At 37.5% G+C, this 26889-nt stretch overlaps 6 protein-coding genes and 1 long non-coding RNA gene across 9 annotated transcripts; 3 read left to right on the forward strand and 4 right to left on the reverse strand.

The window, feature by feature from the left end:
• LOC109946535 lies at positions 1010-4889 on the reverse strand. Its single transcript, XR_002269669.1, has 3 exons — positions 4815-4889; positions 4450-4728; positions 1010-1481 (listed from the first exon to the last, which is right to left on the reverse strand). It is a non-coding gene; the product is annotated as an uncharacterized LOC109946535 (long non-coding RNA).
• LOC18788147 (signal recognition particle subunit SRP72) lies at positions 5096-9535 on the forward strand. The gene is made up of 6 exons (XM_007225087.2): positions 5096-5486; positions 5575-5711; positions 6807-7159; positions 7726-7822; positions 7903-8184; positions 8305-9535. The coding sequence occupies exons 1-6, from the start codon at positions 5348-5350 to the stop codon at positions 9301-9303; spliced, it is 2007 nt and encodes a 668-aa protein (XP_007225149.1). The 5' UTR covers positions 5096-5347; the 3' UTR covers positions 9304-9535.
• Positions 11195-15664, forward strand: LOC18791552 (F-box protein SKIP14). Its single transcript, XM_007222190.2, has 2 exons — positions 11195-12874; positions 14014-15664. The coding sequence occupies exons 1-2, from the start codon at positions 11945-11947 to the stop codon at positions 14563-14565; spliced, it is 1482 nt and encodes a 493-aa protein (XP_007222252.1). The 5' UTR covers positions 11195-11944; the 3' UTR covers positions 14566-15664.
• On the reverse strand, positions 16730-17288 carry LOC109946772. Its single transcript, XM_020555524.1, has one exon. The coding sequence runs from the start codon at positions 17057-17059 to the stop codon at positions 16874-16876; it is 186 nt and encodes a 61-aa protein (XP_020411113.1). The 5' UTR covers positions 17060-17288; the 3' UTR covers positions 16730-16873.
• Positions 17790-19682, reverse strand: LOC18792285. 2 transcript variants are annotated; one of them, XM_007225678.2, is made up of 2 exons: positions 19420-19682; positions 17790-18973 (listed from the first exon to the last, which is right to left on the reverse strand). In XM_007225678.2, the coding sequence occupies exons 1-2, from the start codon at positions 19562-19564 to the stop codon at positions 17967-17969; spliced, it is 1152 nt and encodes a 383-aa protein (XP_007225740.1). In that variant the 5' UTR covers positions 19565-19682; the 3' UTR covers positions 17790-17966. The 2 variants fall into 2 exon arrangements, with proteins under 2 accessions (XP_007225740.1, XP_020411279.1); XM_020555690.1 differs by having other exon boundaries at positions 17790-18957; positions 19420-19681.
• On the forward strand, positions 19846-24143 carry LOC18792114 (trihelix transcription factor GT-1). 2 transcript variants are annotated; one of them, XM_020554348.1, is made up of 5 exons: positions 19846-20781; positions 22514-22552; positions 22962-23108; positions 23285-23506; positions 23685-24143. In XM_020554348.1, the coding sequence occupies exons 1-5, from the start codon at positions 20235-20237 to the stop codon at positions 23885-23887; spliced, it is 1158 nt and encodes a 385-aa protein (XP_020409937.1). In that variant the 5' UTR covers positions 19846-20234; the 3' UTR covers positions 23888-24143. The 2 variants fall into 2 exon arrangements, with proteins under 2 accessions (XP_020409937.1, XP_007222850.2); XM_007222788.2 differs by having other exon boundaries at positions 22977-23108.
• On the reverse strand, positions 24845-26684 carry LOC18789321 (mitotic spindle checkpoint protein MAD2). Its single transcript, XM_007224205.2, has 7 exons — positions 26405-26684; positions 26270-26285; positions 26000-26130; positions 25707-25827; positions 25475-25578; positions 25251-25372; positions 24845-25138 (listed from the first exon to the last, which is right to left on the reverse strand). The coding sequence occupies exons 1-7, from the start codon at positions 26475-26477 to the stop codon at positions 25082-25084; spliced, it is 624 nt and encodes a 207-aa protein (XP_007224267.2). The 5' UTR covers positions 26478-26684; the 3' UTR covers positions 24845-25081.

Genomic DNA, 26889 nt, shown 5'->3' on the forward strand with positions numbered 1-26889 from the left:
AAGGGTTTTCTCTAAAATAAACGATTTTATAGGCATATATGCAAACTTGATGTTAAATGTGTATTATTCTAGAACTAATACTTGTTAACAAAGAGGTATATCATTGTGTAATTCATATATGTTGAGTAAATGTTAATATTTGATAGTATAGAGTAAAATTTATTATGACATATAGATAAAGAAAAAAAAGCCCACTTGTGAATCTTTTGTTATTATCTTAAATTATAATTAATAAAAGTGAGATTCTCTTTTGTTTTAATAATTGTTTAAAAAGGATTAAAAGGAAAAAAAAAAAAAAAAAACCCCCCCAAAAAAATGGTTATCAAGAATTAGTCAATTGCCCATAAAGATTTCCAAAAAGTAAATTTGTTTTATATTTTTTGTAAATGAATAAATTGTTTCAAATTGTATAAAAGATTTTCAAACTTCTAACTAATATTTATGTTGTGGTCCTCTCTCTCTCTCTCTCTCTCTCTCTCTCTCTCTCTCTCTCTCTCTCTCATATGCAATAATCTCTTTTTCTTTTATACGCAATACAAAAATGGGTCTACAAAGTATGTAAAATAAGAATACAAATTTGGTTTTGTCTGTTAATAGAAAAGTTTAGTCAAAAGCAATTGTTAAGGTTTAGAGTTTAGGTCTTTAAGAAGAAATTTTTAATTATTTGCAAAAAGAACTGAAACTGGAATTAAAAGTTGTAAAAAATTAATTTAATCACCTAACACATATACATGTATATCTTAATTTAAATAAAATTGTTTAATACTATTTTCAATACGATTGAATCCATGAAAGCAATATAATTAATAGATAATTTATTAAAATACGGAATATAAAATTTTAAAAATATATTATTCAAAATGAAACAATTTTCGTTAATAGTTTTCAATCCAAATAATCAAATTGATAAAGCAAAAGTATTTAACTTTATACATCAATTAAAATTTATAGATAAAACTTAAGTAATTCGAAACATTAGCAATTTAGTAATTATAATAATAAGTTGTTCTTAAAGATGTATCATTTAAAGTTATCATTAAAATAGCAAATAAATCAATTTGGGCAAGAAAGAGAATATATTCTTCTGCTCACTATTCATTTCTACAAAACACATGCTCTCCTCTTATTCCCTTTTCACCTATCTTTTTCATCATCAGTTTAACCATCTCCTCCTTCATCTTTCTTCTCTCCTTCTTTTCCTTCTTCTCCTTCTTGCCTTAGACTCAAAACTTGTAGGCTTTAACCATGTGGAAAACTTGTAGGCTTCAACATTCGTCTAATAACTCATTAAAAAATTTCAACTAACTAAAAATATTAGGCATTATCATCAATTAGGGATTTAGAGTTTAAAAATTACTTGAATATGAGCTTTTCCAAACCAATAGATTAAAATCAGAGATGGAGAGGGAAGAGAATGAAAACCTGCGGAAGTAAATCAAGCTCGCAAGCTAAATAAATGAGGCTCCAAATGCAGCTCCTAACTTTTTATGTCATACACATGAATCAATCAAACCAAACAATCATATCAATTAATCAACAAATCATTTTTTTTATAAACAAATTTAATTAAGTGCCAGTTTGGCATTACTTATTTGGAGTAATAAGTGATTTTTTAAAAATTTTGAGAAGCCCAACCCGTTTGGTAAATTGTGAGAAAATCATTTATTATTAAAAATTGCTATGAGAGAAAGCTATAAGGGAAAGCAGCTAATGAGGTACTTTCATTTTCTGATTATGCAGGAATCAGTTTTGAAGAGGCGCTGAGTTTAATGATTATGCGGCAATCATTTTCTAATTACACCTAAAATCAATACCAACAACACTTTTGATAAAAATTTTACCAAGCCCCAAACTGCTTTCTCTCACAGTTGATTTCTCTCACAACAAATCTGATAGCGATTATTTTCATAACACAACAATGCCAAACTGGCCCTAAGACAAATGCACAAACAAAGAGAGGAAAAGAAGTCCATCACAAAATTTAATCAACAAATCATAAACCCTAAATTCTAACAAATCAAATAATCATATATAGTCACCTAATCCAACAAATCATTATCCACACACAAAATCATCAATATTAATCCAATCCAATAAATCATTATCCACAAATAAAATCATCAACATTCATCCAATAACTCATCATAAAAATTTCAACTAATTAAAAATATTAGGAATTATCATCAATTAGGGATATATAGTTTAAAAATGACTTCAATATGAACACTAAAACACTCAATCAAAACAATAGACTCATGTTTTGGAATAAGTCTATTGCATTATGTCGTGGAATAGATGGCTTACTTGCAGCTTTACCATTTGACATGCCCTAAGAGAAATATATCACACAAAAATAAATACCAAATTAAATGGAACCTAAGAAACTATGAAGCTAATTTCTAGATATTTGTTTACCAAATTTCATACAATAATCCTCCACTTAAACTGATTGTTTACAACAATGCTAGGAATTTCTAGCTATTATTAATACCAACATGAATTTAGTGCAACTAAGACTAAAGAGAAGACTAAAGAGAAGATTAAAGAGAAGTATAGGATATCACAGGCTGAGAAGACTAAAGAGATAACAAAATTTTCATCACTATCTAAAATGCTACTCATATTTTTAACACCAACATGAATTTAGTTTTATGTAAACAACTTCATAATCACAAATATCTATTATTCTATCAAGTAATTAACTTGATTCTATGTGTAAACAACTATATAGAGCATTGACTTTGAACCTTATTCATGTACTGGCCTTTGACCTAACTTCATAGGAACCAATCTCCTTGGAGGTTTGGACCACCTAGAGTGTAAGACTCCCAATCTCAAATCAATCCCTATTTGAACATTATGAGAATCTTGGTAAAATCCAATCAATGTTAAGAACATTTGACTCCACTCATTAAATATATTTGCTTCTTATTTTGGCTTTTATTAATGAATCAAGAAAACATTGGACTCCACTCATTAAATAACTCAAATTAGACTCATTATTTAATAGTCAACAGTACACATTTTGCCCTCTACAAAATCAGGTCCACAGTGAACCGATCCAACAGAAGAATGCATGCCCTGACCACAACCATTCCAATAAGTTCAAGAGTATACCATTTGGGCACACCAAGAATGGCGGTGTCTAGAAAGGCTCAAATGAGTTTTTGATTTTGTATTTTCTATAACAAAACTTTTAAAATGGAAATCAAGATTTCTAACTAAAATAAATTTTTACAAAATACAAAAGGAAAAACCAAAGACAAAACTATAAATGATAATCACGGTGCTTTAATTGTCTGTAATCACTAATGCTGCAAATCATCAAACTTTTCATAAACAACAGTCTAAACAATGACTTCCAAAATCTCAAAAACAGAAATGAAATAGTTGAACTACAAATTTACCATGCAACATAACTTTTGCCTTTAGAAATTAGAAACTGATAAACTTACATTTGACATGTCATAACTATACGATAAAACGGGCAATCCCAATGTATGAAACAGAGTAAATCATTTAACATTCAGCCATGATAGTATATAAGAATTTAAGACAGTGTACATTACAGAAGTTTGGTTAACAAAAAAAATAACATGCGAAGTTCATAAATTTTCTTTAAAAAAAATTACTAAAGCTTGAAGATGTCTGGTTCATAACCATAGTGAAAATTTTAATATAACACATACTCAGTTCATCCATTCAATAAAAAAACAATCCTACCACATATCCAAATCATAATTTCAATGAAAAAAAGAACTCTATACAGATACTATTCTCAACATTCAGCCATGATAGTATATAAGAATTAAAGACAATGCACATTACAAAAGTTTGGTTAACAAAAAAAATAACATGTGAAGTTCATAAATTTTCTTTAAAAAAAATTACTAAAGCTTGAAGATGTTTGGTTCATAACCATAGTGACAATTTTAATATAACACATACTCAGTTCATCAATTGAATCAAAAATCAATCCTACCACATATCCAAATCATAATTTCAATTAAAAAAAGAACTCTATACAGATACTATTCTCCTATATGTTTCTCTCTCCATCAGTCATCAACGTCATTAGACTTATTTTATATTTGCCTGTATTCACAAAAACACAGGGGTTCGAATCTATATTCTAACAACACTCAACAAAGCTCAATAACTCAAAACATTCAAAACATTCAACAACATGCTAAGATGTTTCAATCTATTGCTCTACCCTAAAATTAACCTCGGCAAAACACCCAAAAGATTCAACAACATACTCAGATATTAGACGGTTTAGGGTTAGAAAGCTCTTTTTTTTTATATTTTAATTATCAAACAATATAATTGATAAACCCAAATAACATGATTATTAACTCATAGATTGACAAAAACCCCAATAATAAAAAAGGAAAAAGACAATGAATGAAAATCAAATTCAATAGAGGTTAAGATAAAAGAACTAACCACAGAAGCAGGGGATTAAGAAAACACGGATGAAAGATCAGAGGCTAAGGCCAGGCAAGTAGCAGACGGAGATGAGTTTAGATGGAGATTGATCTTCAAATCGAAAATGAAGAAGACAAGGAAGTCGGTGAACAATGGAAACCAAAACTGATGGTTTGGGTAGATGGGTCTGTAAAAAAGTCGAAGCCTCCAGATGTAGACATCGAAAAACCAACCCAGCTCTCCCATCTTTACCCTTGAAGTTGTCGAACTAGCTAGTTGAAATCAAACCAGATGCCTCTGAAGAAGAAACAGCCGCATCATTAGATTTGAAGGAAAAATGGGGCAAAATAGGAAAACACAAAACAATCAGCCAAGAGTAAAACCGTGATTTTACTATGCAATGGAAGATAAGAAGCTGGTTGAACAGTTAAAAATAAAGGTATTTTCGTAAATTCACTGTATTTAACTACAGTGATCAGTTAAGTTGGATTCTAGTACATATAGAATTTCTATTGTCTTCTGGTACTCATTATTTCTCTCTACAAATTTCCTTAGTTATATAACAATTTATAAATTCGTCAAAATTTCATATTAAATCATTATAAGTGGAAGACAACATCAGTGTAATTCCGTAAAAGATCGGCTTCTACTTTGGTCCAAGTTCATGTAGTTTTTCCATTTAAAAAAGGAACTCTTACACGGGCCGTGTTGTTCGCAGACAGTCGCCTCAAATTGGGCCTAAAGGCTGACTCTCCCTTCCTCATCTGGAATGGGTTAGTTTAATTGGGCCATACCCGACCCGCTGGGAACCTCACCTGCAAAGAGCAGTCGAGTTTAGTCGAAACCAAAACTCAGCCGAAACCTCTCTTCACATCCGCACACCTTTCCCTCTTCTGTTTGGCCAGCGAGAAAATCCATGCCTCCGAGAGCCAGAGACAAGCAGAAGGCCCCCGCGCCGCAGCCGCCTCCGCCTTCACTGGAAGATCTTTTCGCCTCTCTTAATAGGCACATCGAGCGATCTGAATTCGAAGAAGCCGTCAGAGTTGCAGATCAAGGTTAATTTAATTTCGTATTTTTGCCCCGAATTTTGAAATTTCATTTTTCATTACATTACGTAATTTTGATTTTCGAAATGAATTGCAGTTCTCTCAATTTCCCGTGGCGATGAGGACGCGATTCGGTGCAAGGTCGTGGCCTTGGTGAAGGCCGATGACGTTGATGGCGCCCTTTCCACAATTCGATCTTCTAAGAGTCCTCCTGCGGATTTCAGATTCTTCGAGGTTTAGTAACCTCAACCACTCCGTAGCAGTTAGCTGTATATCTTTATGCATATTTGTGTGTGTAAATGTTGGTTTATTATTGAGACACTTTCGCTGCATTGTATTATTCGGACAATTATCGTACGGATATGATAAAAATTTTCAGGGGTGCAGTTGTGTGAATGTGCATGAGAATATTAATCGAGGTCTGGTTCAGATTTCAAACGAGAATGTCTTTAGAAAGTTAGAATTGTGATTATTTTGTTGAGCTGCAATTCTGTTTTGTTTGCATGATGAATACTTGTACCTTGGTCCGAAATGTTTAGGAAATAAAGTAAAATAACGGCAGGTTATGTATGCTCAACAAAATTATCACAATTCTAACTTTCTAAAGACATTATTGTGTGCCGAAATGTTTAGGAAATAAAGTAAAATAACGGCAGGTTATGCATGCTCAACAAAATTATCACAATTCTAACTTTCTAAAGACATTATCGTCTGCCGAAATGTTTAGGAAATAAAGTAAAATAACGGCAGGTTATGCATGCTCAACAAAATTATCACAATTCTAACTTTCTAAAGACATTCTCGTGTGCTGAAATGTTTAGGAAATAAAGTAAAATAATGGCAGGTTATGTATGCTTACAAGATGTGGGTTGGTGCTTTGTTCAGTTGAGTTGAATAAACATAGAAGTCCTCTTCAGACGGTTGCAGGTTCTGTGTTTTTTTTATTGCTGGACAGTCGGTAGATTGAATATTTCCTAGAAATTAAGTATGAGTGTTTCTGTTCTTAGGTTTGTGCTTTCTTGTGATGCATGATTTGCAATTGTTTTTACTAAAAGGAATTTATTCAAAGTTGAAAACCAATTAGCATGTTTGTCTATTTTTCTTCTTCTTCTTCTTCTGTTTGCACATTATTAAATGCCTGCTCTCTTACTCAATAAGTGGTTATTCTGATAAAAACAATGTTACATGATGCATCCCACTTATCTGAAGGATTTCCATTATCGAATTTATCCAATGGTCCTGGTTGCATGTTACTTGTGTATAATACTGTAAATACATACATGATGTCTCTCATTAATGTTCTTTTCTACTTTTTCTATTCCTAAATAGGCGTACTGCTTATACAGACAAAACAAGTTAGATGAAGCTCTTCAGTCCTTGAAAAGCCAAGAGAGAAGTTCTGCAACCATGTTATTAGAATCCCAGATATTATTTCGCTTAAACAAGATGGATGCTTGCATTGATATATATCAGAACCTTCCGAAGCCCAAGATTGAGTCTGTAGAGGTAAATTCTGTAGCTGGTTTGGTTGCAGCTGGGAGGGCTTCTGAAGTGAAACGCATGATGGACAAACTTGGGGTTAAAGCAAATAACAGCTTTGAGCTGGCATACAACAGTGCCTGTTCTCTCATTGAACTGAATAAGTACACAGATGCTGAACAGCTCCTGCTTGTAGCCAGAAGGTAATATGCCATTTTTGTTTATTGAAATTGATGATACACTGAGGAGATATTTTCAGGAAGTAACGGCTTTGTATTATGTTTATTAGTATTATTTCTCACTCTTTAATTTTTATTGCAACATTTTAAACTTTTGGGTGGGCATCAATTTTTTTTTCATTTATTTGACTTTTATTATTATTATTATTATTATTATTTTATAAAGACTATCTCTTAATGAAAAATTTAGCCCAATGGATTTACTCGACAGCATTAAGGCATACAGACTTATCCTCTCAACTCAACCTAGCGTCACAACTGCTTAAGGTTTGCTGTGTGGATCTTGTTTTTTCTCCACTAAGCCCTTTATAAAGACTTAATTTATGTTCAAATGTTGATTATGCCCTTCCTCATCAATTGTTTTTGTATGTTAGTTTGACATCACCCTTTAATGATGTCCTTATAACCACAAATCAGTTTATTACCAAGCACCCTTTATTTGTATTTATGCCATCTCACCTATTCTGCTAAAAAAACTCTTGTGTTAAAGTGAGAATGAACTGGTGGAAGTAATGCACTTGGTTTCTCAGAATTGGCCAGGAAACAATGGTCTCCGATAACTTCCCTGAAGACGAAATAGAAAATGAATTGGCGCCGATATCTGTCCAGTTGGCTTATGTTCAGCAGGTAATTTTGTACTCATTTCTGTACTTGTTGCAAAGTTGAAAATTCAATAGCCATTAATGCAAATTAGCTTCTTCCAACAGCTTCTTGGGCACAAACAAGAGGCCATTGAAGCTTACACGGACATTATTAAACAAGATCTGGCAGATGAGTTATCACTTGCTGTGGCAGTCAACAACCTCATTGCTTTGAGAGGTCCAAGAGATGTTTCTGATGGCCTAAGGAAATTTGATCGACTAAGAGAAAAAGACAAACAAAACTTCCACCTTGCTCCTGGAGTAGACTTGAAGCTTTTTTCAAAACAAAGAGAATCAATATATGTGAATCGGGTCCTTTTACTTCTCCATGCAAATAAAATGGATCAGGTCTTTCTGTTAGCTCTTTATGTTTTTCAAGCACTATACAGTGAATATATAACAAAAGTAAGCCGTTGTGGGTGCCCCAGCTCCCCTTGCTGACATCTATTTATTGCTGAAAATTTCCAGGCTCGAGAACTTGTTGCTGCACTGCCAGACATGTTTCCTGACAGTGTGACGCCTGCATTACTTCAGGCTGCAGTTTTTGTAAGAGAAAACAAGGCTGGGAAAGCTGAAGACATTTTAGGGCAGTTTTCAGAGAAGTTTCCTGACAAGTCCAAGGTTGTTCTCCTGGCGAGGGCACAGGTTGCAGCTGCTGCTGGCCATCCTCATATTGCAGCTGAGTCCCTTGCTAAGATACCTGATATCCAGCACATGCCTGCGACTGTTGCTACTCTTGTGTCTCTTAAAGAGCGTGCCGGCGACATTGATGGTGCAGCTGCCGTGCTTGATGCTGCAATCAACTGGTGGTCAAATGCCATGACCGAGGACAACAAACTTACTGTTTTAATGCAAGAGGCTGCTTCCTTCAAGCTCAGGCATGGCCGAGAAGAGGATGCTGCCCGTCTATATGAGGAGCTTGTGAAAAGCCATGGAAGTGTGGAAGCATTGGTTGGGCTTGTAACTACAGTTGCTCGTGTGGATGTTAAGAAAGCAGAAGCTTATGAAAAGAAGCTGAAACCTTTACCAGGTTTGAAGGCTGTCGATGTGAATAGTTTGGAGAAGACATCTGGGGCTAAACATGATGAGGGAATTTCTCATGTTAGGATCACTGAGACATATGAAGAGGGGAAGAGTAAGGCCAAGTCAAAGAAAAAGAGAAAGAGAAAGCCAAAGTATCCTAAAGGGTTTGACCCTGCAAACCCAGGGCCACCACCAGATCCAGAAAGGTGGCTCCCCAAGAGAGAAAGGTCAAGCTACAGGCCTAAGAGAAAGGATAAGAGAGCGGCTCAGGTAAGAGGCTCTCAGGGTTCCGTAGCTAGAGATAAACATGAAGCTGGTGCCACATCCAACACTTCAAATTCAAAATCAAACCAAACAACTACCTCCAAAGGAGCCTCTCAGAATGCAGTTGCAGAGCCATCCAAGCCTTCTTCATCTAAGTCGAGAAAAAAGTCTAGGAACTAGCTTAAAGGATCCAATTTTTTGGTTGGTTTCTCTTTTTAAATGTTGCAGAATTTTAGATGATTTAATTTTGGTTCCCTAGTGACTAAACTGAGATTTGGTAGTTAATGTTCGGCCTTTTTGCTGCTGCTTACTTCTGATTCAAGACAATAAAAAACGAAATAGTTTGATAGTGAAATTGTTTCAGACTTTGACTCTGAAATTCAGCTGTTCTATTGATAATTTCTCTTGTTTATTCCAACTCGGTCTGTCTGTCTGTCTGTCTGTCTGTCTCTCTCTCTCTCTCTCTCTCTCTCTCTCTCTCTCTCTCTCTCTCTCTCTCTCTCATGCGTTATATGCCGTGTAAATGTACCAGAAATGACACAAGCATTTTTGGTGCTTCAACGGAGAATGGACTTGTTTATTGGCATAAAATGTGAGATGCCTTGTATCTATGGATTTCCTTGAGAGATGCGTGGAGAGGAGGAGCATCTTCTTTGAGAACTCCACCAAGTTATGAAGAATTCTTGGCACTTGGGCTTCATGCACTGTGTTCTGTTTGCTTGGGAATAAAATATTCTATATTTATTTATATGCTTTAATTTTTGCTCTTTTAAGTGAAGATCAATCATAATGACCAATCAACAAAAAAAATAATATCTGTACAGTCCCTTTGATCTTGGCTCAAAACCTCCTAGAACACGTTGATTTGAGTAAATAATACACGTATGACATTGTATATCACATTTCACATAAAGATTCTCCTTCTAATTATACAAAACTCAACGTAGTTTAGTTATATCTGGTTAGACTATATACAACTAAGTTATTAAGCGTGTACTCTATTTTCAAACCCCACCTATGAGAGCAACGGATCCGAATTCATTAAAAAAATACCGCAGGAATAAATAAAGAAACAAATAAATTAATTAACAGAGAAAATGGTTTTTTTTTTAAAAAGGTCCTAACTTCTGGAAGGGATTTGCTCAAAAGAAGAAAAAAAAACTTCTGAAAGGGGGTTACGAAAAAAGAAGAAGCAAAAAACCTTGTGGAAGGGGTCATTTATGACCCAGAAGAGAAAAGGACTTGCGAAAGTGGTTTATATGACCAAGGGGAAAAAAGAAGAAGAAAAAACTTGTGAAAGAAGTCGGATTCGGATTATCCTGAAGCCAACGAAGCCCAATCAAATCTACCACGCGTAAAAGTGGGTCCCGGTCACACGTCACCAAACCCTGACCGCTTGGACACAAAGACCCAAACACAACTCTACCAACGCATTCCCAAACATACACAACCTCCTCTATCTTCCCTCTCCAAGTCACACTCACCCACCAAACCGTAAACCCACAATGACCCATTTACCCTCCACACGATCGAGATCAGACGGCCACAAATACAAGTCCAAGTTCAAATCTAAATCCTACAAAACAAAAGAATAGATTAAGAAACAAGAGTTTTTAGCTCATGTGACTAAGAATATTATTTTTTGACTCGAAGAGGCAAAGTTTTCTAGGTTTGATTTTCTATCCCACCAATAGTTTGTCTAAAAGAAAATATATAATATGTAACAATTCACAAATGGTTGGAAAATTATGCCAATTGGCTCTCCCATATGTATCAATTTAGTGCCGGTCCTAACCACAGTCCCGTGTTAGAATATCACAATATCGCTTGTATTAAAAATAAATAAAAAGTGAGTGATTAATTTAGTTAAAAGTTAATTTAAAGGGTAGGGGGGAGAGACTTAAAATGGACGGGGAGGCTCTTGTGGCTTTGTGATCTTCAGAATCAGAGCGAAACAACAAGAATTTATTCTCCCGCCGTAACCGACACGTGTCCTTCTCCCCACGTCCCTCTGTCCTAAATTGGACAATTCACCGTTACCCTTCACTTTATCTCTCTTTTTTCAATATTTTTCTCGGGCTTTTACTATTTCTTTAGTTTTATTCAATTTTCTCGGCGTTTCTCGTCCTCGTCTCCCTCTCGTCCCCTCTCTCTCTCTCTCTCTCTCTGTCTCTCTCCCTGAACTCGATCGACAAGCGCTCGTCCTCTATTCGGATCGATTCCCACCTCAGGAAAAGACCAAAATCTCTTAAACACTAGAGTTTCCGTCGAATCGAACAAAAAGTTTTTATCTTTTTCTTCTTCTTCTTCTGTGAGGGTTCCGTACCAAGAGGCTTGGCTTTGTCGATTGCGTTCGTATGTGCAAATTAGGGTTGTGGTAATTGTTTCGATTCGTTTTTTATTCATTTGATTATCCCTCGTATTATTAATTTCTGCTTTCATTCTGTTAAAATATTGCTACTTTGATCTGTTCTATATTCAATATTTGTTTTCCTTGTTTCGTATAAACCCTAGGTTAGTTGAGTAAAAAAATTTAAAAAAAGAGTAAATTCTTTGATTCTTATCCTGTAGATAAATTTCGGTACCTTTGTTTTCATTTTCGTTTCCTTCTAGCTGCTTTTAGGTTCTTCTCAAGAAACTCCGTGAAATTTTTGGGCGTCGTTTTAGTTTGCCATCAGAAATTGAGGGTTTGCTTGTTAGATCTTCCCCTTGTTTCTTTCCAGAGAAAACCAACCAAAAAAAAAAAAAGAGAGAGAGAAAAAGTGTTTAGGATATCTAGGGTTTGTGTATAGTAGAGAAATTGGGTTGTGGTGTATATTCAATGGCCTTGAATTTTTCTTATCGACCAATCTTTCCCGGACATCTGTCTGAGGACAATTTGGTTTCACCAATGAGGATTGCCAATGGGTACCTCGTGGAGGGTATGCCAGAAAGGAATGGAGATGGTTTCGGTAGGCCATGGCATTCGAACAGGCAAGTGGAAGATTTCTTTGATAGATGTGATAGGGGTGGCTTACAGGACCCAGTTTCAAATGACATTCTTGATCTTTTGCCTTCGGACCCATTCGGCATGGATATGAGTACCACGTTTACGGCGATATCGGGCTGGCTTGAGGATTTGGAAGTGGACTATGGTGGTTACGGAAGGCACCATGTGGGGACAAGTAATGGTAATTATGAACTTTTTGCAGGATTGAATTTTTTTTGGAATAATGCTATGAGGTTCCACGCTTTCCCTGGGAATATTGGGGTTGATCACAAGTCTAATGTAGCAAATGGATTTGCTGGGTGTTCAAAAGAGAAGGGAGTTGGTGATGCTTCCTGCCACGGTGGTTTCGGATCAGCTTGTGCAGTGGCTGACATTTTGAATTTTGGCAACGAAAGTTGTGGGTTTTCCAATCAGAAAAATGTAGAGTTTCAGGATGGAAATGGGATTTTAACTGATGAAGATGGAGATGGAGGAACTCCTCCTTGTGCTTTGATGTTTGCCCTTGGTTATCTGGGTGTACGGGATCTCTTTGTTGTAGAAAAAGTTTGCAGGTCTCTCCGTTCAACTGTTCACGGTGACCCCCTTTTGTGGAGAAGTATTCACATAGATCAACCATTGAATGAGAAGATTACCGATGATATTCTTTTGCAGTTAACGAACAGGGCTCAAGGAAGTCTGCAGTGCTTGAGCCTGGTGGAGTGCTCTAAGATCACTGATGATGGTCTGAAGCGTGTGCTTGAAAGTAATCCTAGGCTAGCCAAGGTTAGTATGACTTTTATCATTGATGGCTTATGGACTGACTCCTAAATGTTTGGTCCGTTTTACCTTAACTGTTGTCAGTGTTTTATTAATTATTGTCTCTTTATAGGAAGTATATTTTTCCAGACCACATTTCTCTAAAAGAAATCATTTTTTGTTATTAATGTTCTACCTTAGACTTCATGGTCTTTGTGCTCAAAGTGACTTTCTGTATACAGTTTGTTGCTGAGATATTTTATATTTTCTTTTATCTATAAAATGCAGCTTAGTCCCCCTAGAGGTGGTTATCCTCTGTTCTTTGCGTTGATGAAGTTGGAATCGTAGTTTTTGCTATGCGTAATACTTAATTTAGAGTAATTGCTTTTGCAAGTTGTCCAGATGATAGGTCGTGGTATCTTTTGCCTGCAAGTTTGTCTTTTACCAATGGATGTGATACACTTTTTAACCAATGGTTAGTTATATTTTCAAGCAAATGTGCCTGCATTCTACCTCCACATGAATGTACAGTTAGGAATAGAGATCCACTCATTTCTTGTTGACAGTGTCATATCTTAACCCCAATATGATAGTAAGCTTGAAATAAACTAAATCGAATAAATCCCTAGCTGAGGTTTACTTTTTCCCCTTCCCTATTCTGGATTTGAAGGTTAAATCTCATTTTTTAATGTTTTGAGTCATCTGTTCATGACCAAGTTTGAAGGTCAAATCTCATTTGTTAATGTTTTGAGTCATCTGTTCATGACTATATTAAATGGAGTTGTTACAAGACATACATGGAAGATATACCAAACTAAGATCTTGGTGCTAAGTTGCGTTTGGCTTAGCAGTTATTAAATGGAACAAACCAAGAAGTAGTGTACTATCCTAATGCTCTGACGACTGTTTTGGGTTGTGTTTTATTCTCTATTTTCTCTCCCATTCTTTTTCTGTATCTTGCTCCTTATGGTTTGAAACCCCATTAGCCATTCTGGCACTGAATTTTTTTGGTAGCTCAGGTTTTCTTATGCCTAAATCCAGAACCTCTTTTTTTTCTGCTCAATTCACTCTATCATTCTTTATGAGAATGGAGTACTTTCTTCTAGTTCTACATAATGGTTTTGTTCATTCAATGACCTTCCTAAGCATTTCCTTCATTTATGCAGTTGAGTGTGCCTGGGTGTACTAAACTCAGTATTGAGGGCATCGTGAATAACTTAAAGGCTTTCAAGTCTAAGGGTGCACAAGATCTGAAGCATTTACGAATTGGTGGACTCTATGGTGTGACACAGCAGCATTTTGAAGAGCTGAAATTTTTGTTGGGCACTGATAGCCAAATGAAGCAGAATCCCCGAAAGCTGCATTTTTATCACAGAGGGAACTTTTATCTGCCCAATGATGATGATAGCGACATTGATATTGAAATGTGCCCTAGATGTCAGAACCTGAGGCTGGTTTATGATTGCCCTGCTGAGGTTTGTCCAGGGAAAAGACATCCAACTCAGGTATGCAGGGCTTGCACACTTTGCATAGGGAGGTGTGTTCAGTGTGGTCGGTGCATTACGGATGATGAGTATGAGGAAACATTTTGTCTGGAAAAGCTTTGCTCAGATTGTGGGAAGGGGCATAAGTCTCAAGAGAGGCAGGATAGAAAGTATGGTCCATCCAAGTCTGTCATTCTCCATGAACAGAATTATGGCTTTGGTCAACATGGCTAGATACTATTCGTTTTGTAGATCTGCTGGTTTCATGTTATGGAAAAGAAAATTGCAAGTGGTAACTAGGGCATCTGACCAAGAAAAATCATGACAAACTTTAAGATTATGGTTCCTTTACCTCGTATTGCTTGGTCAAGTGACTTTGTTGGGTCTAGCCCAATTGGTTGACTTCAACTTTGGTTGTTTGTATCTCATCTGAAGCTCTGAGCCCACTGCTATTGCTTCAAGATGAATAGAAAAAAAAATATTGTAAAAAATAAAAACAAAGGAGATGGAAATTTGAGGGATGAAGGATCATTATACGCAAAGTTCTGCATCCATCGTCCGGGGCATGAAGTTTTGTTAATGGTGATTCTTTTTGTTGGCTCTGGCACAAATAAAAGTTTTATGAGTTTGTTGGGTGATTCGCCTGTGAATATTAGGCTGTGAAGTTTGTTGGCATCTGACTCAGATGTGAGGTAGCCTACCAGCGCATTCAACAGTAGGAGTAACTAATTGTAAAGAGCAAAGTGGAAAGGTGACTTATTTGTTGTACTAAGCATTTGCCATCGTGCTCCATAAACTCTTTGCTGGCCCATGGAAGCACTCATATGCTGCCTTGAAGCGGTGTTGTGTTGATTGTTCCAGTCATGTGATGAATTATGTCTATCGATCAGTGTTCCAGCTGTGCAGCGGTTTATGAAGATTGCTGTTCTAGTGGCAGTGTCATCTGTGACTCGCTATTTGGGTTAAAGCCCCATGCAGAGGACCGCTCCTCTTCTACCTGGCTTATATACTCTGATATTTTTCCAGTGTCATTTTTAATGTAATTTCCTGGCTTCGTTCTTGCTTAGCGCATGGATGTAGCTATGAATGTTTCCTTCAACGGAAACACTTAGTTGATTTCAAATGGGAATTGTATTATTTTCAAATGGGAATTGTACCATGTTATTTCTTTCGATGAGGGTTTTGTTGGTTTCAGTTATGGTTACTGGCAGTTAAAACTCTGTGCACTGAGCACAAGTTATGTATGCTTCTTTTGATGCATCTGAATGTTGTAAAATGTACTTGATAATCAGTTTGTGCTTTTAATTTCAAGTGGAGAAAGCCATTGCATAAACTTTTTGAGCATGCGTGCAGTCACATATTTAAGACTTATCATTCAATCAGACCACAAGCTCCTTGCATTGTTGATCTTGTATTTGTATTGTGGGATTGACAGATAGGTCTCAATAGAGTTATTTAAGAAATGATTTTGACTTCATTCCTCGACTTTATTCTGCAAAGCATGGCAGATAAGTATGTTTTGTGACTCTGTTCAACTTTGAAGTGGATGGTGCATGTTTGTCTGTCCTGAGTCCTGACCTGATGGGCAGTCATTTTTATTGAAAGGTTTTTTTTCACTCCAAACTCGATGTTTGTTAACTAAGCACAAACTCTTTCTTATCAAACAAACTCCTTTTTCGTTCCCTTGTACAGCCCTTACCAGGCTGTTTTAATTATGTGTTCTTTGCAGTGTATAGGAATGAGTTAAGCCAATGCATATAAATAGACAGGCCGGGCTCATCCTTTTATGTTGAGGTCGGTGCAAGTCTGTCTATGATTAAGAGATGATTAAGAGTATAGGTGGTGTTGAAGCTGGCTTATTCATGCTAGTCATCTTAGAGCTATGAGTCGGAACAATGTTCACCAACTCTTTTATAGTAATCTTGTTCATATATCGAAAAGCTTTTGAATATGAGTTTTTAATTGTTATATTAAAGTGTTGTGTTGTTTCCTCCCTAAGGCAGCATTCTTCCTCTCTTCTTCAAAGGCTCTTTTTAGAAACGAGAATGCAAACTTCGGAAAAAAGTGGTTATCAAGTCATCATCCAAAACCATAAGTCACGTTTTCAATGCCCCTCTCTTTAGCACTTCAGAAATCTGCTGTGCTGAGAATGAGAGTCATTCATGGCATGCATGGTCCAAGTCCCAGCACATCAAAGACAATGATTATATGCTCGCATTTCTTTCGTGTGCTAACTCTGCTATCAGATTCTCTTGCCAGTGGCATTTTGGTTCCTGCAAATCTTCATTTTGCATACATGTCTTTTGACGAATCGTTAACCAAATCTTGCCCTCTCTCATCTGGCTTCTTGAATAATTATGTACCATGTGAAGGAATAAATGAGAAAACTGTAAATTTTATTATTAAATCAATGTTGAGGTGACAAATGCAGCCATAAAAGTGCAAAACTAAATGAAGACAAATGGGATTAAACTGGTTATTAGTGGCATATTATTGCTGCAAGGAGATGGAAGAGGCTACATTGTTCGACACATGTAGTGTTCTATGAATCTGATTCTTTCGCAGATTTCTTCCGGAGCTTTTCCACCCACTTGAAGCTTAAAATTGCCTTCCCGAAACTGCTCTTTGATCCATCCTTGCCCTTCTTCTTGTCATTCTCTGATGATCCCGGTGGTGGTGGGTCGGGATTGTTATCCCATTGATCAGCCCAGGACAAACCAGAATCCATGTCCTCTTTCTTTTCTTTTCTTTTCTTCTCTTCTGCGTTTCTTGGTTTGGAACTTCTTTTAGATACAAAGCTTTGGCAATGTGTTGCAAAAGGGTTATTTGCTTATTTTAATCCAAATCTGCTTTTCCTTAAAATTTCAGTGAAAGGACAGGTTTGGCAGAAGTTAGTTATTTCTGATGAACAAGTTTAGAAATTTGTCTAACGGTCTTTTACTTATTATGTAGCTCGATGTTTCTCGAACCAAGTTCGATTCTTAATTTGGTTATGTCCTTTATTTTGACTAGAGTAAGAGATTCGGTCTTTTTTCTTTTTGGCCGGGATATATTTTGGTAAATAACCTCTTGTTGACCAAGTCTCACAGGAGGCAACGAGCAGTCAAGTCAAGACTAAAATCTATACGCATGCCATGCCAAGCCCTGTAAGTTATAGCCATTCAGTCAATGCACATTTTTGGAGAATCTGTTATTCTTATTGTCTGATATGCACATCGTCTCCTCTTAGGCAGTCAAATATGGTTTTTTTTAGTTCCATTTTATTATTATTTATAACAAACAATACATTGAGGTTAGGGGATTCTAACTTAGGACCTTCGGTGCACTAGGTTTTACATGTAATAGGTTCAAGCACCAGTGAAGTGATGTCATTAACAATCACACTGCAAATCAGGAACCATAAGTTTTACCCCCTTTTTTTTTTTGGCTAAGCAAGTTGCAGATGAAGCAGTCAAAGATTGCAGATCAAAAGTATATTATGCATCAAAACATTCGAACTGTATAAATACACCATGAGATCTAATTCAATTGACAAATACATTGGGAACCAATGGACTACAATCTAAGCCTCAAGGGGAGGGACAACAAGAGAAGGGTAAGCTTTACTCATCCTTTTACTTCGAGGCGCATCATCACTAGAAAAATTCAACGTGACCTGCAATTTCTCTACACAACAACTTAGCCTCACTGGCTAACTTCAAGCTCTTAACAATTGCAAGCCCTGTTTGCTTGTGTGTAGAAGTTGGGATATATTGCTTGGCCTCTTCTTCCTTCCCCAACAACAGAGCTTCCCTTGCAGGAATCACATTTTCCCACCAAAATTCCCTTAAAATTCCATGCATCAAGTTCCAGTAACTACGGTCCCTGCACACACGGAATATGGTGCTTCCGTTTGGTGTCCAGCAATACAGATCAACCCACTCTCTGTCCATTATCTCCATTTGACCCTGCACCTGAGGCATGTAATAGAACGGCATGGTTGACCAGGGCAGACCCTTCTCAGGCTTGCCCTTGTTATATGGACACTTCACTTCCAGTATCCCACCGCCTTGAAAGCAATCGATAAGACCATCAAGAAGACCATCAGGGGAGGCACCAACCCAACCAAGTCGCTCCTCTGTGTGGGTTGCAAATCCGTATGAATTCACTTCACGACCTGTGATGCTTTTGTACTTGCCGATGGCCACTTCTTCATTGAGTACGCCCCATTCCATGGCTCTTTTAGAAGCTTCCACAATTTGTTTCTCTGATTCAAATACCTTCTCATGCCAGAGCTCCGGCCGACGGTTCCCTTTCCAAAATCCCAAGGCAGTGCTGAAGGTGCTTGTGGTGAGCTTGTCCCTTCGTAGAGCAAACCACTCCTCTGATCGTTGGGGAGCATCAGATGGTGAAAGCTGGGTGGCCATCACTAAGGACGATGGGGGACGCATGACAAGAGGGAAAATTGGAGAGATCACCGGTGAGGTGCATGTGGAAAAAGGTCTCACAATCACATTTGCACCTATTTTCCTTGAAGATAGAAATTCTACAGCTTTCTGGTGAAAGCTGCAGAATCTGGTACAGCAGGTATTGCTCGTTGCTGATATGACAATGGCACCCATGGCCACTTTGTTTGGACGAGAGGTCCTGCAAAAGCCACACACTGCTTGAAAGTTTAGTTGAAGAAACCTCCTTAAATTTTCATATGCAAAATATTGAGCTATTTGTTTACAAAAGCTGTTGGACACATATAACATTACACAAACAGGCAGTGATATTCTCCTTAATCAAAAACTCAAAGGGAAGCATATTCTATTCTTCCTCCTTCAGGACAAGTATTGATCCTTCTATCAAAGAAGGAACTTAAAATTCAATGCTTTTCCTACTCACTGCATTATGCCAACCCTATGTGGGTGGCAAAACGCTCGAACACAAAAAAATGCAGATGGCTCAGCTCAATGAGGAAACAAAGAAAACCCAAACGTACAACTTTAGGCCTCAACATTAAGTTTACCCAATTCAATTTGAGTGACAAAAACCCACATCATTGGCATGCCTTGGTTCAAAAATGGGGGGGAAAATTGAGACCAAAGGCGTTTGATTTTATACCTGAGAGACGGCTTGAATTAAAGACTCCAACTTTGTGAGTTGCGAAGGAAGCAGAAGCTGGTTTGATATTATGAGAGGGCACTCTTCCATGGAGACATTTAAGAGAAGCAACGGAATGAGAGGAAGAAATTTGAAGGAGCTTCATCTATCACAAATTTCCGGCAACCATTACTAGGGTTTTGCTACTCCACAATGTGTGAGAGAGAGAGAGAGAGAGAGAGAGAGAGAGAGAGAGAAAGGCGGGTAGCAAATGATAACATTTCATTTTACAAGATGCAACGTCTTTTATAGCTAGTTCAAAACGTCGTCGTCTTACAGGATACTATAAAAGTATAAAACGGCTGCCAAACGCAGCGTTTAGAGTGTGGAACTTTGAGTAGAAGTAACTAACTATAAAAGCCCATTAACCACAGTGGAAGAGAGAGAAGAGAGAGAGTTCCAGCTGAGTTCGTTCTCCTTTCTTCGCTAATAACAAGCAAAGCTTTTACTTCACGCTCTCTCTCTCTAGCTCTCTCTCTCTAGCTCTCTGTCTGAGCTAAAAACCCAAACTTCCGTCTGCCAAAAGGGAAGCAATAATCCTAAGCAAGGCCCAAGTCTCCATCTCTTTCTCGCTGAAGAAAGCACAAGAGACCTTCTAATAATGGGCTTGCTGCTGCTGCTCATGGAGACCCTCACTTTCTTCTTGAACCTCATCCCCTTCTAATCAAACTCTGTCTCACAGTCTCTCTCTCTTTCTAGCGCGCGCCCAACGGATTTAAAGACCCAATTTTGAGTAAACCCAGTTTCTCAATTTCAACACCCAGTCACCAACCACCATGTACTTGTCGGAAAAGCCTCGAGCAATCGATTTTTACAAAGAGGAAGGCAGCCGAGACATGATGATTGAGGTGGTTTCCAATGACGACCTCTCTCAATCTCAAACTCATCACCCCAACCATCAACCACAGCAGCAGCAGCAGCAGATGCTTTTGGGGGAAAGCAGCGGCGAGGACCATGAAGTTAAGGCCCCGAAGAAGCGAGCCGAGACTTGGGTCCAAGACGAGACTCGGAGTTTGATAGCTCTGCGCCGTGAAATGGACGGTTTGTTTAACACTTCCAAGTCTAACAAGCACTTGTGGGAGCAGATTTCGGCTAAGATGAGAGAGAAAGGGTTCGATCGGTCTCCTACTATGTGCACCGACAAGTGGAGAAACTTGCTTAAAGAGTTCAAAAAGGCTAAGCACCATGACAGGGGAAGTGGGTCAGCTAAGATGTCATATTACAAGGAGATTGAGGAGATTTTGAAAGAGCGAAACAAGAACGCGCAGTACAAAAGTCCCACACCTCCAAAGGTTGATTCTTTTATGCAATTCTCGGACAAAGGTATTTGCTTTTTCTGGATTTTTGGTTTCTGACTAAAATATGATTGCCTACCTTTTATGTATATGTTGGTCTTCATTAGTTTTCCATTTTTGTAGTCTTACCTGTTTCCCTGAAAAAGAGATGGGTACCATATTAATGTATTAGAAGCTAAATTTAGAGGGTTTCATTTAGTATTTTGAATTTATAAATGTTTCTGTATCTGGAAATGGGTATTATTTGGGATTTGGAGTATAAAAGGTTTGTAACAATTGATCATTGAGGACTGAGGAAACTTCTAGTCCTTTTTACCTTAATAAAGTCATCCTCTTCAAACTGCTGATTTGAGTGCTTCCTGCAGTAATGGCATTTAGTTTAGACACAGATATGATAAATCTACAGGAACATCTTGGAGTGTGGTTAAAGATAAATAGAAGATACAAAAATCTCAATAAGTAATCTGATGTTATCTGGAAAACAGGACTGTACGGTAAGTTACTTTTGAGGATGTTGCAGACCTATTGCTTAGATATCTAGAATACTAGTTGGGGTAGGCTTGGGGTCATGATCTTATAAACCAGTGGATGGTGATTAACAGATTAGTGGAACCTAGTGAATAGTCAATTTCTCCTAGACTTATGTTGAGACTGGAAATGCACTTAATAGCAATTGTCTCCCTAAATCTAGTGCTTAACTTAAATGAACGGAAAGATGAGAGAAGAAGCAAGAAAGAATATTTGGATTGTCAAGTGGTTTTGTTTTGGAAATGTACTCCATTTGCAATTGCATGATATAATAAAAGATGGATAAGGTACTAGCTTAATGTGGTAAAGCATTGAATTTGTCCTTTTGCTTATAATTGTTGATTATGGAGATGTCATATGCTAGGTTTTATAGAGTGTTGAACATGCATGAGAGTTGCATAGTATTTTGTAAAATATCGATGATATGGCTTCGTACAAAACAAATCTTATACACGAGGAAGTTTTCAGGTGTAGTTACACTATTTTGTGACTTAGTTGTTTTTTCCCCCTCTCATGGTACTCTGGCAGTCTTTCCTGACACATTATAGACTGTATAAAAACCGTTTCCTGTTACATTTTCTGCAGTGTGTTGTGCATATTTTATCAAATAACTACACGTGTCTTGGAGTTAGGAGAAAACCTGTCATGTTTAGCTTTTGTAACTGACCATGGGGATACTTAGCAGTTAAGTTATGCTATTTTAATGTTCCCTATCAGGAACAACCAGCATTGCAATTCGGGGTAGGCCCTGACTGTGGGGAAGGTTAGGGATGGGGTGGCCTGGGTGGACTCGTTCCTTCCCGCTCCCCCTTCCCTTAATTTCGTAGAGGTTTCTTCCATTTTGTGTCTAATTTGGGGTGGGCTGCAGCGCAGGTGAGCCCTGCCATAAGGTCTCTCATGGCCCAATTATTATTACAGCCAAGAGGCCAAGGTTGCTTGCTAACTTGCAGCCACTTGTTAGAAGGAAGTGTTCCGTCCCCGTTCCCTATGCATCAAATGCTGCATGGGGATTCTTGTAGATGATTCACTTGAATGTCCTTTTATGTTCCAAGTCATTCCTTTTCTTTTCCTTCACTTGGGCAGTGCATTATTGTTCTCCAGTCTTTTTATTTTGAAACCGCTGCTTTCTTGTCTCCTAGTTTCATAAGTGACCCTTCTGCCCCACCCATCCTTTATCTATGTTGTGTTGATAACATTAGAACAACCATTTGACTGATTTTCTGCCCATGCAGGTATTGAAGATGCAAGCATTTCTTTTGCACCTGTTGAAGGTATTATTAATGTAATCTGAATTTTTGTATTCTGGTTAATGTTTATGCCATTTGATCTCCTAATTATTAGTTTGCCGGATAACTCATGACCACTGTTTGAATCTGTTAGAATATGATTACTTATTACTTGTCATCTTTTGAGGAATGAACAATTTATTCAGGTACAAGCATCTCAAATGGCTGATCTCAAGGCTAATGTTGGATATTAGCATAATAGATAGAATTCATGATTCAATTACCAATTCTGTTTTTCACTTTCCTTTTGGCCGGAAATGCTAAGTTCTTGAAGTGCAAGGAGTAAGGCAAAATAGGATAATATGAACTCTTCTGCATGTTACTTCTATATTCTGCTTCATCATATTTTTTTAAAAGTCAATTTCTTTCAAAGAGGTGTCTGTCCTCTCTTAAGTTCCTTGGTGTGCAGCTAGTGGGAGGCCAACGCTCAATCTGGAACGACGTTTGGATCATGATGGTCATCCTCTTGCCATAACTGCAGCTGATGCAGTTACAGCGAGTGGAGTTCCACCTTGGAATTGGAGAGAAACCCCTGGAAATGGTAAGAAAACTAAATTGAATTGTAGTTGTGAAATTTTCTCAACATATGTCTTGAGTGTTTATGCTCCAAATGTTTTGTATGGATGATTAGCACTCAAATCTTCATTTTTCTTACTCAGATATGAGTCACTGGTAAGATGGTTCACTTATTTGAAATTATTTTCGCCTTTTTGGCAGGTGGGGAGGGTCAATCATGTGGTAGAGTCATATTAGTCACTTGGGGTGATTATACTAGAAGGATTGGTATTGATGGAACTGCCGATGCCATTAAGGAGGCAATTAAGTCTGCTTTTAGGTTGAGAACAAAACGTGCCTTCTGGTTGGAGGATGAAGACCAGATAGTCCGCAGTCTTGACAGGGACATGCCTCTGGGGAATTACACCCTTCATCTTGATGAAGGTATAGGTTTCGTAATGGCCATAATGATTTAAAATGTTCCTTTGACATCAGCTAAATGAAAAAGTGGTACAAAAGTAGCAAATGTTATTCACAGTATTTAATAGAATTTTCATAAAAATTAATAATGTTCTGCTTCCCCTTTTATAATGAAAACTTGATGCTAGAGTCCTAATTTCAGGGGTGGCCATCAAACTGTGCCTCTATGATGAGTCAGACCATATACCAGTACATACAGAGGAGAAGATTTTCTACACTGAAGATGATTATCGTGATTTTCTGACCCGCCGGGGGTGGTCATGTCTGAGGGAGTTTGATGGGTACAGAAATATTGAAAATATGGATGATCTTCGACCTGGTGCAATATACCGTGGTGTGAGTTGAGGGAACCAGGTCTTTATCACGTTTCCTTCTTAATGTAAGTGCGGATGATCCGTATTGTTAAGTCATGTTTAATGCTGCACTTTATGTTATGGTAGAACAAGGACAAGGACAAAGCACTTAGGCACAGATTTTAATATTGCACATACTGGCCTGGACTTTGATGTTTGTAAATATGTACTTTTCAAAATATAAAGAAGTTTCAAGCCTTCTACAATTCATTTTTGGGCAGATTAAAAATATCGTTTTCTAGTAATTACGTTTGGGTGTAAATACGTGATTCTCTTGTTTCTGCTATGCTTCATTTTTGGACAGATTAAACATTTTATTTTATATTAATTACAATGTATCTTTTGTGTGCACTGATTTGACCAAAGTGATGGAATTTTCCGTTTCTCTACCACTAATATTGGCGCTGTATTATTTTTCTTCTGCTGATGAGGGACCATGGTTAAGTCTTAGGGCACGTTTACTAAAGGGAATGGGAGTGATTCCATTCCACTTACTCCAGGAGGCAAAGGGAATCAGATTGTTCATGCCAAAATATTTTTTCTTTTGTGAACTTTAGGGGTTCGTGCTAGCCCAAACTTGATTCTACTCTCCTAGCCCAAACCAAGGCAGCCCATTTTATTTGGCCGAACATTATGGTGAATGAATGCAGAAACGATCTTTAAATACCAGACCAAATTGAGGCCAGCCCATTTTATTTGGCCGAACACTATGGTGAATGTTCATAAACGATCTTTAAATATCAAGAACTTCTACAACGAGGAGTTTGGAGTGAGGAACTTATTTGAGGGGTTCAATCTCACCATCAAACCATTTAAAATGTTTTAAGTCCATTGATTTCCTCATAAATAATCAAACAGTTGCAGATATCTCTGTTTTTAAGCATGGTTATTCATGCGAATTAAGTGATCTATGTTTGAAGAATACGGAAACTACAAGATCCTTTTATATATGAAAACTGCTAGGTGGTTGTCTTATATGAAACGAATACAACTCAAACACAAGTTCCTCCCACCACGTACAAATTATACAACATGCAATGGTAGCAAACACCAAGGCAGAAAACATCTTACTGATAAGATCAAGTCATCGTCCTCTTTCCAACTAATTTTTCTAACCCAATGTGAATAAAAGATTCACAGTTCCAAAAGTCAAGCAAACATGGATATCCCCTCCCCTCTCCTTCCGCTACTGCTCATCCCATTCGTCATTCTTGTAGGACACTAGAGTGTCAACCTTGTGAATCTGCATGATCAGCAAACAAAAATATTGTCAGCAGCCAAACCCATTTCCCTTTTTGATGGTAAAGAGATTTCTAAATGGATTAAATAAATGGGATTCAATTTCTGGAACTTGCCTTGGTGTCAAAGGAATGCAATTTCACAATTTGTGGATTTGCAATCAGTTTGGGGTCACTTTCAACCCAAGTGAATGGGACTGCAAGATCTTTATCCGTGTATGCCAAAACATCAAACACACCTGAAGCAAACAATAGAACAGAACAAATGAACATGCCAAACACCAAGGTCAAAGAAATAAACAATTTTTTTCAATTGGGTGAATGAGTGTGCGTGCTCTTACAGGCTTCATCAAGGCACGGCAAGTAAGTAATGCTTGAAGCAATCTGCCTCATGATTGCTTGAATCTCCCTCATGATTTCCTTGTCACTCTTTTGCCTCGACTCCCTTCAATCAAACCAAACAAAACAGTGAGAAGAGATTTAGAAAAGAATTGAAAATTTGATAACAGTATGCAACATGAGGGACACAGTTAAAAAAAAGGGCTCTTATAAAAAGGGAAAATCCCAAGTTACCCCTTCTCAACGACCTCATTGTCAGTCTCAATGCTGAAGTTCCACCTCTCTAGAACCTCATTAGTCGCCTTGCTCAGTATGACCAGAACAACTCTCTGTAACTTGCCAGATTCCAGCCATTCTTTATAAGATTGAAGATTATAAAATATCAGTCAACCAAGAACAACATATTTCAATCAACCCATGTGATTGTATTTGGTGCAGAAGAATAAATCGTTTCATACTTTCAAAGTTGAGTTGTTAAATTAAGAATTAGACACAAACAGACCCGAAACGATAAAACCCTTACTTACCAGAAAGCTGAGTAGTTAGATTGGCGATGAAGGATTTGAGGCCTTCATCTTGAGTAAGCAACATGGGCAGCCCATATTTCTTCACCTTTGCAAAGCTTTCTTCAGGATACACTCCTCGATTGTACAGAATACTAAAAGAAAAAAACCCATGTATCCAACCACAATTAATTTCAAGATCCAAGAAGTAAATCGCCAAAAGGGGAAAACCCCCAAAAGATAACATAAAGCACAAGAACAAAGATCAAGATCCGGTGTGAATGTGATCATTACCTGTTCGCTGAATATCCTGAAAGAGGAATTGCAAAAAGAAATACGAAATACAGAGATCAGCGAAAGATTTCTTAGAAACCGAACAAAGCCCAACGAAGACAAATGACAATCAAATCCAACAGACAATAAAATTACCGAAGAACTCGCTGACGATAGCCGCTGAACCACGCAGAGTGATAATGTCTTTGGTCGCAGTTCTTGAAGCCATCACACTATGCACGTCCAAACCCAGTAAGGATTCTATCCAATTCCAATAGGCAGGAAAGAAAAATTGCGAACTTCCCGATCAAAAAGCGGTTTATACGTTTCGTGGGATGTGGAGGACGAAGAATAGACTTGGGGATTGAGAAAATCAACGTAAGTAGTGCAATTGCAAGTTGCAACGGCTAGTTTTTAAAAATTTTAGGCTCCGTCAGGCGGGCCAACGCAACGGTAACTTCCTTAAATTTGCACCATTACGGTTTTGAAGTCGGGTCAGCGGCCCCCATTTGCTGCCACGTAGCAAGGCTGAGAAGGGATGTGTTGTCCGGTGATGAGACAGACCAGCAAATTAAACTTGCATGTAAGATACGTGATGATGCCATTAGTAACCAACAAACTAATAATCCAAATTCCATAAA

This window comes from Prunus persica, chromosome G1 (genome assembly GCF_000346465.2).
Source record: "Prunus persica cultivar Lovell chromosome G1, Prunus_persica_NCBIv2, whole genome shotgun sequence".
Lineage (NCBI taxonomy): Eukaryota > Viridiplantae > Streptophyta > Magnoliopsida > Rosales > Rosaceae > Prunus > Prunus persica.

What these genes read in the sequence shown, in the direction of transcription:
- LOC18792285 (XM_007225678.2), bottom strand. Translation starts at nt 19,564, where the DNA reads ATGAAGCTCCTTCAAATTTCTTCCTCTCATTCCGTTGCTTCTCTTAAA. An exon ending in TAATTCAAGCCGTCTCTCAG is followed by an intron (nt 18,974 to 19,419) that starts GTATAAAATCAA and finishes ACTTTCAAGCAG; the next exon opens with TGTGTGGCTTTTGCAGGACC.
- LOC18788147 (XM_007225087.2), top strand. Translation starts at nt 5,348, where the DNA reads ATGCCTCCGAGAGCCAGAGACAAGCAGAAGGCCCCCGCGCCGCAGCCG. An exon ending in CGTCAGAGTTGCAGATCAAG is followed by an intron (nt 5,487 to 5,574) that starts GTTAATTTAATT and finishes AATGAATTGCAG; the next exon opens with TTCTCTCAATTTCCCGTGGC. An exon ending in CTCCTGCTTGTAGCCAGAAG is followed by an intron (nt 7,160 to 7,725) that starts GTAATATGCCAT and finishes TTGGTTTCTCAG; the next exon opens with AATTGGCCAGGAAACAATGG.
- LOC18789321 (XM_007224205.2), bottom strand. Translation starts at nt 26,477, where the DNA reads ATGGCTTCAAGAACTGCGACCAAAGACATTATCACTCTGCGTGGTTCA. An exon ending in TCTAACTACTCAGCTTTCTG is followed by an intron (nt 25,828 to 25,999) that starts GTAAGTAAGGGT and finishes AATCTTATAAAG; the next exon opens with AATGGCTGGAATCTGGCAAG. An exon ending in TGCATTCCTTTGACACCAAG is followed by an intron (nt 25,139 to 25,250) that starts GCAAGTTCCAGA and finishes CTGATCATGCAG; the next exon opens with ATTCACAAGGTTGACACTCT.
- LOC18791552 (XM_007222190.2), top strand. Translation starts at nt 11,945, where the DNA reads ATGGCCTTGAATTTTTCTTATCGACCAATCTTTCCCGGACATCTGTCT. An exon ending in GTAATCCTAGGCTAGCCAAG is followed by an intron (nt 12,875 to 14,013) that starts GTTAGTATGACT and finishes TCATTTATGCAG; the next exon opens with TTGAGTGTGCCTGGGTGTAC.
- LOC109946772 (XM_020555524.1), bottom strand. Translation starts at nt 17,059, where the DNA reads ATGGATTCTGGTTTGTCCTGGGCTGATCAATGGGATAACAATCCCGAC.
- LOC18792114 (XM_020554348.1), top strand. Translation starts at nt 20,235, where the DNA reads ATGTACTTGTCGGAAAAGCCTCGAGCAATCGATTTTTACAAAGAGGAA. An exon ending in TTCTTTTGCACCTGTTGAAG is followed by an intron (nt 22,553 to 22,961) that starts GTATTATTAATG and finishes TCCTCTCTTAAG; the next exon opens with TTCCTTGGTGTGCAGCTAGT. An exon ending in CACCCTTCATCTTGATGAAG is followed by an intron (nt 23,507 to 23,684) that starts GTATAGGTTTCG and finishes TCCTAATTTCAG; the next exon opens with GGGTGGCCATCAAACTGTGC.